Below are 17,586 nucleotides of genomic sequence, written 5' to 3'. Positions count from 1 at the left end.
CTCCTAAAATGCCTCCAAACATGGGGACTGGAGGAAAGCCTCATAAAGGCAAACTTAATTGCTTTTGCATGTGATAGTGCAAGTGCCATGTGAGGCAGGAAATAGCAACCCGTCTACAGCAGACATATCCCAATCTTATGGTGTGGCACTGCCTCAATCACAGATGTGAATTGGCTGCGGGTGATACAGTAAATAGCCATGTAAAGACGGAAATAATATCAACCATTTCACGTCTTTCATAGAAAAACGATACTATACCACAGGTCATCAAAGAACTGCTGTGAGCTAGCTCAACTCGCACAACAACTTGAAGTGAATGTGCAGAAGATTGGGAGGGTCGTTGATGTTTGATGGCAGCCAGCAGCTCCAGAACGCTGAAGGCTGTATAGAACTCCTACAAAGCTTTGCATCACCACTTCAATGGTGCTTCTTCAAGATGCCTGAAGTAATGAGAAGGAGAAGGCTGGAGACACATGAATTCCTGTGTGATTGAGGATTATTAATGTTTGATCCATTAGAGGAAAACACACACCTTTTACTCATCTTGCAAGAAAGAGGACAGACACTCACAAAAGCAAACAAGCTTATGTGAAGAACCATTAGACTAATTTCTTCAATGAGGCGGGAAGCCCTTACAGCTGCTGAGAGACTCAAGTTTTGTGGTATCTCCTTAACAACCAGCATGAGGATAAGGCAGGTAGATGAACAACATTCCTTCATTCACTCATTGGGAATCCAGAGGACAGGTGGTTTAGCACTGGCTCAAGCAGACATCCAAGTGCATCAGCCGAGAACAAAGCTCAGCGTACAGACTTGTTGGATACATTCCTTAATCCAGGGGCGTTATGGGGATGTTTGTTTCAAACAACTGGTTCACAACAGTTCAGGCTTGACCCAAGAAGAGTGCTTGAGGGCTTCAGGGACTACAAAGAGGACTCCAGTATAATACCTGGAGACTGGTCCCCAATCATTAATATTCTCAGCCTCATACCCTTGGGCAGTGCAGAATGCGAACAAGGGTTCAGTTGAATGAATATTATCATCAATCCGCTGAGGTGTAGTGTGCTGGTGAAGACTGTGTCGTCATTAATGTTTGTTAGTCTGAATGGCCCTCCATTGTCCAAGGGGAACCCAAAGGAATATGTAAAGTCTTGGCTGGTGAAGCGTAGAGCAGCCACTGACACACGGTCACGCACCTGCAAGCCAGCACATCAAGTGGAAAAAGGGGGGCGCTCCCGGGCGGTGTTGTGATTATTCTTATTATATTATTTGTGGGCAAGCTTGTTCGTTTTTATAATATTCAACTTTTAATAGTATTCTTCTCCCATTGAAAGGCATTGTGGAATGTTCAGAATTCTACTGTAATTACAGTTCACATTGTTTACCGGTATGTCATGGTTCACCTTACCTTGATTACAGAATTCATTGTTTATCCACCTCTCTTTTTACCACTACAGCCTGGTTACAGGGTAAATACAGGGTATGCAGGCTTTAATTACAGGGTAGGTACAATATATATATACAAACACGATCTGATAGCCCAGACTTTCTTTAAACATTTGTTCAAAGAAACATAATATGAATTAGATATTCAGTAACAAAAGCCCATTGGCCTGCTTTGTTTGCTGTTTGTGTGTGTTGACAATTTAGTACTTACTATATCACATACATGTATTTAAACTAAGTTTTTCAAGAAGTATTTTGCGAAAAGAGGAAGTGAAAGAGACTGATTGAATACAACCAGTGACAGGTTTAACTTTTCTGTATACAAAAACATTTCTATTTGTTACCACTGAATTGGATTAATTGCAAATAATTTGCAAAACTTTAACCCTCATAATAAAATCATAACATGAATTGCATTTTATAAAAGCCATCGTCTATATGTATTTGTAGATATCTTTATGTATGTAAATAGGTATAGTATGTATAGATCGATTTTTTAAATGGAATGTAAATGTTCTTCAATCCACCGTGCATAATGACAACGACCCACCATGCATTAATGTGTAAAGAGGATATCTTTACGTGTCTTCGTAAGTCTGAAACTGGGTCTCTCAGATGTGATTCACCATCAATGTGACACATGGATGCAGAACAATGCTCTGTTTGTTTTGAGACATGAAAACCAGAAGGAGTGTGTTTTAAGCTTTGCAGCAGACTTCCAGGCTTGATAATGAAATGCTTGAATAATTCTAGGAAGTTTATTTATGTGGGATCAGATATCCATGAGAAATCTGCATTCAATTGTGAAGGATCAGACAGTAGCACATGATACATATATTACGTTTTCATAAATTATCATAAATACAGTAGGAACATCATCCTCAAGTAGCTTTTGTCCCCTCCTCATCCATGTGCTTGGACACAGCACAACCTGTGCTTCACGAATGGCTTTTAATCTCCATCACTGACACACCAGCACTCTCCACTCAATGCTGTCCTTCAATACTCCACACAACGTCAAGTTCCTTATCTCTGATGTTGATATTTGGAAGTTTTCCACTTGCGTGTTGTAGTTAGTTGCTTGCAAATGTTAATGTAACAAATGCATCTCTTTGTAAAGAAACATGGCGAAATATAAGTAATTACTGCAATTTGTACTTGATTGACTAACTTAACATGTACTAATTTTACTCAATGATATGCTACAACAAGGCTATACTTAATATAATATAAGTTATGTTTTCTTGCAATTGTCATAACTATTGTCATAACTATGTATTAACAAATTATTTTAGTATTTTTCTTGAGAGTATATACTATATACCCCTGCTTTTCCCATCTGTGATAAATAAAGATATATCTTATCGTATGCTCATTGTCATTATTTGAATAAAGGGTATTTTGTTTGGTGGTTGTTGGTGGTCAAGAGAGACAGGTGTGTGTTAGACACATAGCAGAGAGTGAGCAGAGAGGGAGCGGACATCTACCTGGGGTATTTATTATCCAAATCTTTCTCATGTTATTTTCTGCTTGCTCTATTTAATACCCTCAAACCTTACCTACAGCACCTTCAAAAGTCAATTAGTATGTGTGTGTGTTTTCATATGTGCAAGTGTGTGTGTGTCTTGAGAAATCAGGTTGTAGCAACAGGGAATGGAATAGATTGTTTGTATTTGTCGTCCAAAACGACCCATATAAACGTTTTAGCCCCCTGTCGACTGTTTGAAGACACAGCAATACGTCACTTATGCCAAGGGTCTGTCTTGCCAAAACAAAATGGATCAGATTGACTTTGCCTAAAGGCAACATAAGCTTGAATAGACGTGTTTTCCAGACTAACACGTCTTAAAAGTAATTTGCAAGTAATCTGTTAATCCGCCGGGACTACTTTTGATAATAGCAAGCAACCACCATTTATTTTAGATATATTGTTCGGTAAATGGTGAAATAATAGGCTAGGAGGTGGAGAGCTACGTTGAGATGGAGTCTACCTGCACCCTGTTTGAAGAGCAATATCAGATCTCTAGAATCTGTGCCCTACTCTGCATTTAGAAATATTTCTGTTGGAGTAGAATATCCACCCGATAAGCCCCTTTACTTTTTAATGGCTCTGTCACCCCGCATCTCCATTGCTGCTCAACATAACTTTGCTACAATATACGAGATTCAATTTATGGGGCTTGTAAGTGATTCAAAGAGCATCATCAAATGCACCATGTGAATTTTGGCATTTCTACCAATCTTAAAAGAGCTCAAAAAGAGCTTCAACCTTAGAGTAATTAGGCATAAAACGGTGTTGGTTTCAAGTTCCCCATTTCTGCTGGGATAGAGAATAGAGAACCCGTGCTTTAAGGCATGTAAAGGCCGCTCGCCTGTGGACAACTTTTTCATGTATGGGGTCAAAATGGCAGTGTGCCATGCCCCATTAGCCTGACTATTGTCAGACCAAGCTCAATCATAGATTGCACGTTGGTCTGGGGAGGCTGCTGTCATTTTCTTCAGCACAAGCGGCGTGATCAACAGACGTAGTTCAAACGACTCTACGCACAATTTGCTAATTGCCTTCGGTTCCCTGTCGTCATTGTGTTAAACCAGCCAATAGCGCGCCAGGGGGAGAAACCAGCTTGGTGATCTGCTCCCAGAAAAACGTATTGGAAGCAGAAAGAAACGTATTGCTCTTCTCCAGACCTTCTTCTGCAGGTCGAAATCAAATCACCGGCAGGACGGGCTGGGGCTACCCAGTCTAATGCCCCATATGAGATAATAAAAAGGTTCCTGTGCATTTCGCTCATCATTTTTTTATGAGATAAAGGGCTAATTCTCAGATATGCGTGTTGGATCGGTGTAGGACTGGGAAGAAATCTAGCCCAAAACCTCAGAAGTGGGCTGCGGTATAAGAACTCACGAGATGGAGCCTGAGGCTTTTTACTTACTTCCTGTAGTACTTCCTGTTCCCCGTTGAGGCCCTCTTTCATATGAAAGAGAACCCAAGTCTCTTGCTCAGGTGACCTACTAATTACATCACTTCCTGTAGGGCTGGATGTATAGGAAATTATCTACTTTTAGTTAGTTGTCAACTTTAATGCCCTGATTCAAATAAAAGAGACCAGATGTCTCTGTCTTACATCCAAGTCATTCTGCACCCCCTGTGAATGGTGTGTTGGCATCACTTCCTGTCGGTTCATAATCTTAATAGTCTTTTGAAAATACTTTTTCGTCTTCCTTTTACTTTATTGATGCATTAACCCTTCAAAAAAACGAAAAGCCGGATTAATTTGTCATGATTATCCTGCAGCACAAAATGTATATATATATATAATTAACCTTTGGAGTGGATTTTTCGTTGGGAGCAAAGCGGACATAGATTTCCGTTGTGCGCCACAAAAACATGTCGGCCTAGTCGAGAAGAATAAATGTCATCCCTGAGTCACTCACATTTTTTTTCATTTGAAAGAACATCATCGGTTACATAAAATGGCAGTGAACACAACCGCTCAGATGACTACACAACACAAAGATATTGATTCAAACAACATGCAAGATGAGAGCGTTCAGGGACAGCAGCGTCCATATGAATCACCATGGCAACGGCAGAATACGTGGCATTACCTAACATCTTAAACATCATATACGTTCACTGACTGAAGTTTACAAAAGTAGAATTCACATTTACTGCTAGAAATGTTATCTAAACGCATCTTAATAAAGTTGTATCTAATCTTAATACTGAAACTATCTTTAAATGAAGCCTTTTCCACTGAGAATAAAACAAATGTCACCCATTGTGTTTTGGCAACACAGAACCTTGACAGACGTGACATATTGCTGTTTCTTCAAACAGTTGATAGGGGACTCAAGCCTTTATATGGGTCGTTTTGGACGACATAAACAAACCCCCTATTCCGTCGCTAAGGCTGGAGATCACCTTGGTCTGTCGGTCGCCGGGGTCATGTGATGTAGCACTGTCCTTCTTTGACATCTTCAGAATGATGGCCCTCAAGAACAAGAGGAGCTGATACATAAGAGCAGGAGAATTAACGAGCGAGATGGACACACTCCACAGCACGGTGGCTAGGGGGAGCCGTGCCCCCAGATGGGTTCAAGGAGAACAACCACCATCAAGTGAACCCACCTGATCATCTTCTATGACCTCATCAAAACCCCCGTTATATCTAGACAAAATGACAGCCACGAAGATATGCACATATGCTGGCTTTTATTTGCGAGCACAAAAAACGGTTTAATAACAGCCAGAGTCTGTTATTATACCTTGTGACCACAAGAGAAGGAGACACAATAAGCAAAATATGTTGAGGTGTTCAACATTCAAATATGAGGGAGGTCTACTTTGCAAGTCTTTGCTTGTATCTTTGCTCCATTTAGCAGTGCAATTTGGGTTGGATTTCAGTAGCAATTTCCACTATTTCAAATGAATCCATGCAATGACAATTCTGAGGTAAAATCTTCAACAGAGGTACAATCCATACCTTGAAGCAACACACTGAAACAAATTGTGCCATACTTGAGGAAACGTTACCCACGAAAAACCCATAAAACAAACAAAGATAAGCCAAATATCAGTGTGGTTTCATCTTGGTCATTGTGTGTGTGTGTGTGTGTGTGTGTGTGTGTGTGTGTATGTATGAGGATGCAGATAGGGGCTTGGATGTAACTGCAGGTTAAGGCTGTAGGCTTTCTACCATGATGGCACTGATGAACCCTTTGAACACAAACACACACACACACACACACACACACACACACACACACACACACACACACACTTTCTGTCCTTCCGCCAAATCAAACCACATCTAGGTCACTCGTTTTTTCCTGCCTCCAGTAAGCGTGCGAGATTGTGTATGCCTGTATGTGTGTATGTATATTTGTGTGTGTGTGTGTGTGTGTGTGTGTGTGTGTGTATGTATATTTGTGTGTGTGTGTGTGTGTGTGTGTGTGTGCGCCAATTACCAATTGGTAATCAGGTTAAGTGTATATGTGTATGGACCCGTTACATAGTCCTACGCTAGAATACCTAATTATAGATGTACAGTCCGATGTGTCAACGCTTCCTATTGGATAGTTTAAACGTGCAAAACCACAGCTTTGAACATACATACTAAGTGAATATGTAAAGTAAATATGTGGGTTTTAAGACCACCTTCTGAATCATCACACCGCGAAAGTTAAATCAACTCGCAGGTGCAATCAGGGTAAATTATTTTTTTAAAAGGACGACAAAAAAACACGATGCTCGTTATGTGCAGCAAACGATGGAGGCGTGTGTTAATCACGCCAAACGTCACAGAGACCAGCATCTGCGTTATCTGCCATACCTCCACCGCCCCCCAATCCCCCCCCCCCTCTCCTCTCGCACTAGTTGCACCAAGCAGTCGAGGCGCGCGCGAGAAGGAAGCGAAGTGAGAGCAGCGCGAGGCTCGGAGCGCAACTGACTGCCGCACAACATCAGAGAGGGAGCGAGATAAGACCGCTAGATTGTCGTCTTTTAGACCGTTTTTTTCACCCACCGACAGGCAACAGAGACAACTTTCCTCTCGCCTGAGTACCAAAACCGCGCTGAGTGTTTTTTCGTTTCGCGGTATATCGTTTGTTTCAAAAGGGGAGAAAACGCGGGGATATCGATAGTGCCGCTGAAGGATAGAGTGTCTCTCAGCGTGTGTGTGAGAGGGAGAGAAAGAAAGAGAGAGAGAGAGAGAGAGAGAGAGAGAGAGAGAGAGAGAGAGAGAGAGAGTGATAAAGTGGAAGAAAGAATGGCAGACTCGGCGGCGAACAGCGACGGGGAAGACGGACCTAGCCCGCCCAAGGGCTTCGCCCGGCAAGGGGCCCTCCGCCAGAAGAACGTGCATGAGGTGAAGGACCACAAGTTCATCGCGCGCTTCTTCAAGCAGCCCACTTTCTGCAGCCACTGCACGGACTTCATCTGGTGAGGAGGAGCGGCCGCCCTACTGACTCCCACTGCTGTCTGTCAGAGCGTTACTTGCAGAAGTGCACCTTGTGCCCAAGCGAAATTTTTAAATGATGGGGTGTTTTTTTAGTGTTGTTTGCCTCAAAGAGAGAGAGCGAGAGAGAGAGAGAGAGAGAGAGAGAGAGAGAGAGAGAGAGAGAGAGAGAGAGAGAGAGAGAGAGAGAGATTGATTGATATTGATTGATTGATTGATTGATTGTAATTTAAAGAAAGGATATTTTCAAATTCCTCGGACGTCATTGTCTTTGTCGCACCTTATTTACCCCGCGGTGCTAAAAGAATGTAAATCGTTTTTTTAATTGAGATGAGTCGGTTGGCCTAATTTGGCCGATCGGGGCCCCTATTATTATCTAGGTTCCATTATATTCCCTCATCGGCCATTATTCACGTCCCGCGACGCGCTTTTTAATTTATGCATGGTCAAATGGTTTGACCTCGGTAGGATCCTTGGGTATGTGTCCTCCTCACAGCTGTCTTATGTGTAGGGCTGGACCTTTCAGGCTGTTAATACAAGTCACACACGTCACACACCATTATTTCCCCTCGCCTGCTTCACCTCTTTAGTCTGTTAGTCTGTTCAGTTAATCCATCCGATCATTCTAATTATTTGTCTGTCTTGCCAATGGCAAGGACGTAAACCATCAGATCAATCAGATTATGATGATCCAGGTGGATTATTCTATTTCTGTGCCTCGAAGTCCATATGAGCAAAAGTATCTCTGTGTGCCAGACTCCATGCATTGGCATATTGTCCAGGCTGCCTGTGTTGGTATGTGTACTGTAGGCACATACACATCTGTTTTGGTATACCTTTGAATACGTTGTTGCCTTAAACTCAAATACTTTGTTGCGTTAGGCTTGCAAGCTTTGACTGCACACTGCAAATCCTACACACACACACACACACACACACACACACACACACACACACACACACACACACACACACACCAACCCACACACCAACACACACACACACACACACACACACACACACACACACCAACACACACACACACACACACACACACAAATACAAATTTGTTTGTATATCTGTAGCTATTATGTTCAACCTGTTGAGACACACTCACAAACATATACACACACACACACACACACACACACACACACACACATACACACATACACACATATACACAAACAAACAAACATATCTGTATATCTGTGGCATATTATGTTCAACCTGTTCTGTTTTTTCCACAGGGGTTTTGGCAAGCAGGGATTCCAGTGTCAAGGTAGGTGTCTGCCTGGTTCTTGCTCCGTCTCTCCGTCTCCCTCATACACACAGACACAGACGTCCTATTTATATTTCATGTGGCTTGCAACAAAATACACGCACTAGCGTGTAACTCACTCAGATAGTCTCTATGGGCATGCAGTGTGAAGGCACACACACACACACACACCCTCTATCACCCACACACACAGTCAAAAAGTAGCTCACCCAAGTCATGTAACAGTCTCTGCTTCCTGTGTCATATCGTTCTTGTTCTCTCTCTCTCTCTCTTCTCTCTCTCTCTCTCTCTCTCTCTCTCTCTCTCTCTCTCTCTCTGTCTCTCTCTCTCTCTCTGTCTCTCTGTTACCTCCTACTCCCATCAGGTCTGTATTGCTAAATAAACCCCAAACCCCCCCCAAAAAAGGAAGTAATACCAATAATATCTTTAGATCCCCTGCATCTCCAACTCCTTCTTCTATAATGTATAATATGAAGTATGGCGGAAAACAGGATGGCTAAAACCATCTGATCGTCACACTCAGTGTTAAGCTCAATGCTGTGCTGAGAGACATTTTATAAAGATATTTTATTGAGTCACCTTAAAACTGACAAATGTTTACGTTTCAAGGTAAACAACATGTGTTTCCGGACCAACAGACCTAGGATTATATCTATATAATATATTATATTATATAGTCTTTTCAATAAGATGACAGTGGTCTAAAGTAAGCATTTTTTGTAAACAATGTTTGCTTTATTGGGAGTATATAAAAGATGAAAGGTGCCGGAGGGGAGGTTTAAGAGATAAACTAATTGGAGTGTAATTTAATAGAAAAGCTGTAAGGTTTGACAGTAGAACCCACATACAAAGAACAGGAGATGCATGGCAGCTTGACTTCTGGCAGATATGCTTACTTGACTTCTCTGAAATACAAAAAAATTGTCTTTTCCTGAGGTCAGGATACAAATAACGGCTAAGAACTCAACTTTGACACAAAAGTAGATTAGCATCAGACCTACAAACTAGTCATTTTGACTTGCAGCGAGTTGTGAGACTTTCCCTGATGCTCTCGAGGGAATACAGCCGGAGAGTCTTAGAGCACCACTGTTTCAAAGATGAAGCATATTGTGGCAAATGACGTCATTTGAGCTTGTCAATGCGGGAAAGAGAAACTTCTGCGCTTGTGCCCAAGCGGGCCACTTCTATGAGCTGTCGGATATGCTGTTCGGCAGCGGCCGTGACAGTAGCCATCAGTCAGCTCTGTTTCCAGTAGACTGCGCCCGTCTCCGTATGAGCACAATTGAGATCACACCCGGTTCTAGTATGACCATCAGACCGTCTCTTCCCAGATTGGTTTGAGGAATCAGTCTTGCCTGTCAATCAAAGGTTCATAAAATGCAACACATCTTGTAGGAAGGGAGGGATCAGACAGAGAGAGGGGACGTTGTTTTGGTGTCTGACCTGCAGCAACATTAACTAGGAATTAGGTGTGTATTGAATTATATGGTTTTGTTAAAATAAAAGAATGACCAAGTGGTCTAAGGAATTGGAAGCATTTTGTGAATCACTTTTGCTTCACTTTGACTATATTAAAGGTACAATATGTAACATTGTAACAAACTCTAAGCTCATGAGCGTTGCCAGGTTGGGGACACTGAACGAGCATGAGCGTAAGGCAAGCCATGCACAACATTTTATTCGCATTATTTGCATATTCTTTTCGGACAATGACAATTGATGATGAGTCCAACACTGTAAGTTCATCAGTTAATGTATACTGTTGCAATTTATATAATCTTTTCAAATGATAAACCAGCTAAACGAGCCCATTTCATTTTTAAACTACTCCTGGGCTTCAAGCTGTCTTGTTCTTTCAAATGCAACCCCACGGCTCTGTCCACGGAGGATCTTATAAAGAGGACAAGGCTGTTTAGTTTGGCTTTTAGTTTTTTTTAGTTTAGAATCGAGTACGATCTCAGCTGATGAAGTTAGTTTGCTTGCTTCCATGGTTGCAGAACGCTGTGTTTGTTTGCCAATTTTTTATCATAGCTGGCAAACTGGGGTACTAGGAGAATAGTATAACACACAGGCCAAAACAAAAGCAAACATTCATAATAGAATATACTGGCTGTAGCATTTCCGTCGAAGAAGCCAGTATTATGGCTGAGCATGTTTCCTCAATCTCTGAAAACATATGGTCATTTTATAATTGAGTACAGTGCATTTGTTACATATTGTACCTTTAAAAGATTAAACTTGCTGTAGGGAAGATTTAAGAGCTATAGTTTGAGTTATTTGTTTGAAATGCCATAGTCATCCATAAGCTGGCCAACTCAATAACAGCTCTTACTCAATTCGACCAACAGCCAAAGCTGTCAAAATTCAGCCGGGACATGCCTTCGCCGGGACATGCCCCCGCTGAAGGCACTGGGCATGTTGTTAAGCAAGAGTGCGACTAGTTGCTGTGTGGTTCCGTTCGCTAGTGTTTGTCATTTTAACCTCCTCTACAGGAGGCAAGCAGCCCCCCTGGACAAACTAACTAAAGTAAACACTTTTACTCCAGTCCAGAGTAAAACTTTCAAAATACAATAACTCTGGTATAATGTGTGGGTTGTTACTATTTCTTATTTTTAAGTAAATGCAATGAGGTAAATGTATGTTACTGATTGATATTCCTTGTAATAGTATGTTACACATGGACGTTATCACAAGACTTTGTAGCAAGTCTAGTAGCTTACATTTTTGTGGTTGGCCTTGGAAGTACACATTTGTCATCTATTTGGTTGTTTCCTCGGTTGATCAGGTCGGTCTTTTATCTTGGATTGGAGCAGTTTAAATAAGGGTGCTGTAAAGTAAAATAAAAATGTGCCGAAAGTTTTCAACAAGGACATTTTGGTGTCACTCTCATGAACTCTAAAGTATGCTGTGGGTCTCGGCCCCAACGCTGGGCGTCTTAATATCACCTTTTCTTCTTCCTCTTCCTCATATTTTTCTTTTTCTAACCATCTTGTACAACACACGAATGTGGGTATCTTTGTGTATGTGTGCGTGCGTTTGTCTGTGTGTGTTATGCATACTTTAATTATTCTCAAGGTCAAATTACAATTTCTTATCACATCAAGAAAGACAAGAAAAACAATAAACCCTTAGTAGACAACAGAAACCAAGTGCACATACTAAAAATATGCACACCTGGAATATTCACAATCTTAAAAAATGACCAGTGATCCTAAAGGTTCTAGGGAGTTAAACTAGGTAAATAATTGGACCGATCTTATGAATGTATTGATCTTGTGAATCTTGATCTTATGAATTAAAAACAAGGGCATGGCCCGTGTTCTTATCATTACATACATACACCCAACTCATAAGAGCGATCAGTTTGCTATCTGCGACTTGGATATAGCAAGCAGACTGTGTGAAAAGGAGGGGAGGTGGCTGGTCCAAGGAGACATGTCAGGTCTGATGGCAGGAGGGAGAAAGACCCCGCCGGGCTCGTTCTGTGGGGAACCCAGCCAGAACGGCTCACTAGCGGGATCTCTGCTCCCCTGCTCCTCTGCCTGACCAGTGTCAGAGTGGATCTTACAGACCATTATTAAAATGGTGCTCACAATGCCTTTCTAGTGCTATAAGTGTTGATCATTTCGGATACAACTTAGGGTAGCCGATTAAAAGGAGATCTTAATCTTTAATCTTCTTATCTTTGAATCTTATATTATATGAGTTGAATCTTAACAGTCGGCCACCCGTAATCTATCTTTACCGTGCGTCTTTCCCCCGCACAAAGTTTTTTTCACTTATCTCGCTCTCTTGTGGTCTTATCGCCTTATTTCCCGTCTCATATAATCTGATCCCTGGTCAGCCTCATCATCATCATCACACGAGTTACACAGCACTCCCATGCCTCTGGTGATCCGCGCCGATCACGGCTCTTCTCGGATCCATTCGAGTCGTAAACACTCGGGTCCCTCCCCGACCGCGACCGTAACGAAAGGTGAACCGTATGTGTCCCGGGTCGGGTCTCTGGGTCCATGGGGTTCGGATGGACCCCTGAAGACCTCTGCTTGCGACCACGGACCGGTGGGACCGTGAACTGCAGCGTTGTCCTGCATAGAACACAAACCTCCTTAGGAAATATAACGTTCCCAGACCGGTCCGGCTGGCTGTAGAGGTGCACCCCCATGTACTTTCTGCACAAATCACTGGTGCGGTTCAACCATTCGATGTTGACCTATCTGTATAAACCCTTGGGCATGGCTTTTGTGGACCAGTGAGCACTGGTAAACCTGTTTTGTGTGTGTGTGTGTGTGTGTGTGTGTGTGTTTGAGTGGGTGTGTGGGTGTGTGTATGCGTTCAAAGAGGTGATGAGCGTATGAATGTTCGAGGAGTTTGTGCCGGTGGTGTGTGTGGGTATGGATTTGTCATAAACTAAGATTATACAAGCAGAGGACAAACTAAATAAACCAAATATTCATTTTCCCGTGTGTCTCTGTGGTGGGATTTCACCGCAGCATATACACATACACAGATGTATGTATATATGTACATACATATATACATAGACACGTACATATGCATATATATATATAGATACATACATATCTACATAGTTACCTACATATATAAAAAGAAACATCTATGTACCAAAATACATAGATACATATGTACACAAACTATACAAAATATGTACATAGATACCTTCATATATACATATATATACATGCATATTGTATATGCAAAGATAATTACATACATATATACATAGAGATACATACATACACATAATACATACGTATATGTATATACATACTGTATATTTATTTTTTTCACTTTTTGTAACTTTTTTTGTTTGATTTATTGATTTAATTGGATTCTCTGGAAAGAGCAAACTCAAAAAGTAACACCTTTAGCAAGAAGCCTCCTGGGCTCTGTTTGTGTTGATTTGCATATTACGGTTTGCACATTATGCAATGCATTGGCTTGTGCTAGAGGGGCCTTTAAACTACTGTTTTTGGTTAGTTGCCTTGTAGGGTGTGTCTGCCTATATGATGAGGGCAACGTATTCTGATAATGTTCTTATATGTGATTACAAAGCTAGCAAAAAAAACACCTGAAGGCAACTGCATTGTCTTCAGTCCAGGAGCGTGTCGCTGAATGAATCATCGATTCTTCTGAATCTCTTAAACTTCGCTGGAAGCAACGGAAAAAGTCTTGAGAGCACCTGTATGAAATCTGTATGAGCCTATCATATACTATATATGATATATAATATATTAAGTAGGCCTTTACCAAATATATGAAATGTCTCTAAAATTAATAGGATCTAACAATTACAGCTTCTCCATAGTTTGATTCATTATAATTTGTATGTTTCTTTCTTTTTAAAATTGTAACACAATCACAAAAAGGAAAGATTTACATTGGACCATATTTCCAAAGTAAACTAAAAAGAGGGAATATTAAACTTCAAATAGATTTAATCATCGCGGATATAGTTGTGTGTTTTCCGTCTATCTCAACCAACCAACAAATGTATTTAATATCTCCTGAACCATTCAATAACATTTTATGTTACGCTAGAATCAAACGGAAACACAATTATTGTGCATGTTGTTTGGCCAGAAACACGTGGCCAATTCGCAAAGTGAATTGTGATTCGTTGTCTTTCGTTCTGTCATATAATGATATAGCTTTAAACATTACTGGAATTGTTGCCATTATTACCATATCCTACCTTATCTCCTTCTGCAATCAATGTAGGCCTTCCCTTGTGTAGCTCCACCAATGACAAACTGTGTCGCCGTTGTGCCTGGGGCAAGATATGTACTAAACTTGGCAGGCTTTAAACGCAACACCACTTGAAATGTGCAGCTGAACGTTGGGGCTGATCCAATCATAATTCTTCCAAATGCAAGATGCAGCTTTCTTTTGTATTTTCAAAATTAAAAAACGACTGCACTCCGCTCCCCACAGTGCCCTGTCATGGTTTGGCTGAGGAAATGGGCTTGGTTTTGGTTTCGGGGTGTCCTTGAGGACACAAGGTTACTACCTGTCACTACCAGTAGTCATACGGTGGGTCCATACTGGTCACGCTCGTACGGAAAGAGAGAGAGAGAGAGAGAGAGAGAGAGAGAGAGAGAGAGAGAGAGAGAGAGAGAGAGAGAGAGAGAGAGAGAGAGAGAGAGAGAGAGAGAGAGAGAGAGAGAGAGAGAGAGGAGGGAGAACAGCAGGGTCTGTGGACCAAGCTGATGCTGATTTATCATGAGAAGTGTGAAGAGTAGGGGGAGAGGTGCTCTCTAGAAGAATTGTTTATTCCAGAGAGTATGGAGGGAATGTAAGTGAGTGGCAACGAGTCACATTATGTTATGTCACAGAGATGCGCTATATGGGCCCAATTCATAGCAAATCGTGTTGATATTCTTTTTCTTCACTCCCTGTTTCATGGTATAAGTGATTGTAATTTGTCAGTTATTCAACGTCAATGAGATAAAATGAGAATAGAAACTTAACATACGTATCTCTGCTGTTGGACCTGAATGTTTTAGTGCAATTAAAAGTGTGTCTTGTCCAACCCTGCACTGTCCTTCCTGTCTGTACATATACGCTCTGGTCCAAGCCCAGCTTTTAATGAACCAGGCATTTATTTTGATTGGATGAGATGATTTTAGAGTCTCCCCAGTGTCTGTCACATGGCTGTCCTATTTCTCACTGTTTGTGAAGTCCCTAAAGCCCTGTCTCTCCCTGCATGGCTGGCGATACTTGTGAGAATATACATCCAGAAGAGTTACATGAACTCCCCTGGCTCCCAATGTCATCCTGAAAGTCTTTCACCTGTTTCTGTCTTATCAAAGTTTCCAACATCTTGAATCCACTGGGTTTAAAACAGAGATGTTAACGATCATGTCACTGCTTGCCTGGGCTGAGATAAAGAGATAACAGGCTGTAATAAACGATACTCGGTTCATTAATGGATGAAAGGGAGCATGGAAAAGTGTGTGGGCAGAGGAAATGCAGCCATTAGTGCATAAACATATGACTCTCTCTCTCTCTCTCTCTCTCTCTCTCTCTCTCTCTCTAACTCTCACTCTCTAGCACACTCTCTCTCACGCTCTCTCTCTCTCTCTCTCTCTCTCTCTCTCTCTCTCTCTCTCTCTCTCTCTCTCTCTCTCTCTTGCTCTCTCCCTTGCTCTCTCCCCCTCTCTCTCTTATATACATATCTGTGTTCCTACTGTGTCATTACTGCCAACATATACTGCCATGCCTGTGTGCCCTTTGCCTTCGCCCAGACCCTCGGTGTTGGAGTTCAAATTGGTCGCTCCAACGTTTGCAAACAGTAGCATTCGTTGGCGCTGTTCGAATGCAGCTCAGGTGCTTTCTGTGTCTCGGAACGCGCGTGGGCAGGAGGTCTCTTGTTCTGAAACCCCTACCTCCACACACACACACACACACACACACACACACACACACACACACACACACACACACACACACACACCACACACACGCACAGAGGTGTGCAGGCATTACCGCTTGAAAGCAGAGGAAGTACAGCATAGCATCCCTTAGTTTGCCTCTGTCCTTGAGTCTTTTCTCCATGTTTTGATTGCCCGCCCATTTGTCTCTCTCTCTCTCTCTCTCTCTCTCTCTCTCTCTCTCTCTTGCTCTCTCTCTGTCTCTCTCTCTCTTTTTCTCTTCCCCCTACAAAATGGGACAACCCTACAAGACCCGGATACTTCAGAAGTAGTCGTCGATGGCGTTTACGCAAACAGACGCAACAGATTTGAATCTTGACGATTATTCCCAAGGCATTGTGGGAGATTTCAGATAACATTATGTTTTGAGCGTGCCTCTAAAAAACCTGTTTGACCAATGCTAGGGCCATGTCGCCCTAGCGCTTGGCCCTACCCCTCTATCCAGACGAGAGCGTCGGGCTAAGTGACAGGAGCAAGGTGGGAATGGCGATTTGGACGTTATCTTGTGGTCGTGTTGTAAGCAGTCGCCACTCGCCAGCAAGCGGTTTTTGTTTGCGAGTCTTCTGTCGCAGTAAATGAGGTGAAACAGATTTTTTAACTGCACCTCACAACTTCTAGTGGAATGTGTGAAGTGTGATACTGGTGGTTATTAGGGAAACCTTTCATGCTATGTGTTAAAGCCGTTAACCTGATGTATTTAATTAGAATTCTGAAATGAAAAAGCAGGCTACTCAATGTAAATTCCCCTTCGTACAAGGGAGTCTTTATTCACATTTGAAATTGTTGCACTGTAGAGCCCTGCACAGACACACACACACACACACACACACACACACATACACACGTACACGTACACAACACACACACACACACACACACACACACACACACACACACACACACACTGTGCGCAATCTAGCCCACCACTCCTTTCCCCCCTCCAGAGTGTGCACTGCTGGAAGGTGTGTTTTGAGTGTGTGTGTGTGGGCGGGGTGGGGGTGGGGACGGCGATATTAAAAATAGCCTCAGAGCTCCATTGAGATCACCCGCAGAATTGGATGGATGGATGGATGAACAGATAGATGGCTGGAAAGGTATGTTGGTGGAGAAGAGAGAGTGGGGGGAGGGGGGTGCGCTAAGCAGATGGCGCTTTAGGGCAGAGAGCTGCAAAGCATTGTGGGGGAAAGAAAGATGTAAAACTACAATGAAAAGGTTTGGTGTTTGTGCCTTGATCTGAAAGATGTAGGCATCTGAAAGATGTATCCCTAAGTCTGAAAGATGTCCACATTTCCTAGATCCTCCATAAAGATCTCTTGGTGATGAGCTAAATATATAATTGGTAACCTAATAGGTTTATGTAAAGTAAGAAGGGTGATTTGATTAGTATGGACCGTGATTCGGATCGGGTCTCTTCCTCACACAGAGAGATGTCTACCAGCCCTTG

At 42.2% G+C, this 17,586-nt stretch overlaps 1 protein-coding gene across 2 annotated transcripts in view; it reads left to right on the top strand.

Moving 5' to 3' along the window:
• Positions 1 to 6,924: 6,924 nt before the first annotated feature.
• LOC311340695 (protein kinase C beta type) overlaps positions 6,925 to 17,586 on the top strand; it is a 98,618-nt gene continuing 87,956 nt past the window's right edge. For both annotated transcript variants that reach the window (XM_084465572.1, XM_084465571.1), the window contains exons 1-2: positions 6,925 to 7,390; positions 8,657 to 8,688. In XM_084465572.1, coding sequence (XP_084321698.1) covers positions 7,218 to 7,390; positions 8,657 to 8,688 — 205 coding nt within the window. In that variant the 5' untranslated portion in view covers positions 6,925 to 7,217. The remainder of the gene's footprint in view (positions 7,391 to 8,656; positions 8,689 to 17,586) is intronic.

This window comes from Micromesistius poutassou (genome assembly GCF_964030765.1).
Source record: "Micromesistius poutassou genome assembly, chromosome: 1".
Taxonomy (NCBI): domain Eukaryota; kingdom Metazoa; phylum Chordata; class Actinopteri; order Gadiformes; family Gadidae; genus Micromesistius; species Micromesistius poutassou.
This window is presented reverse-complemented; position numbering and strand designations above follow the sequence as displayed.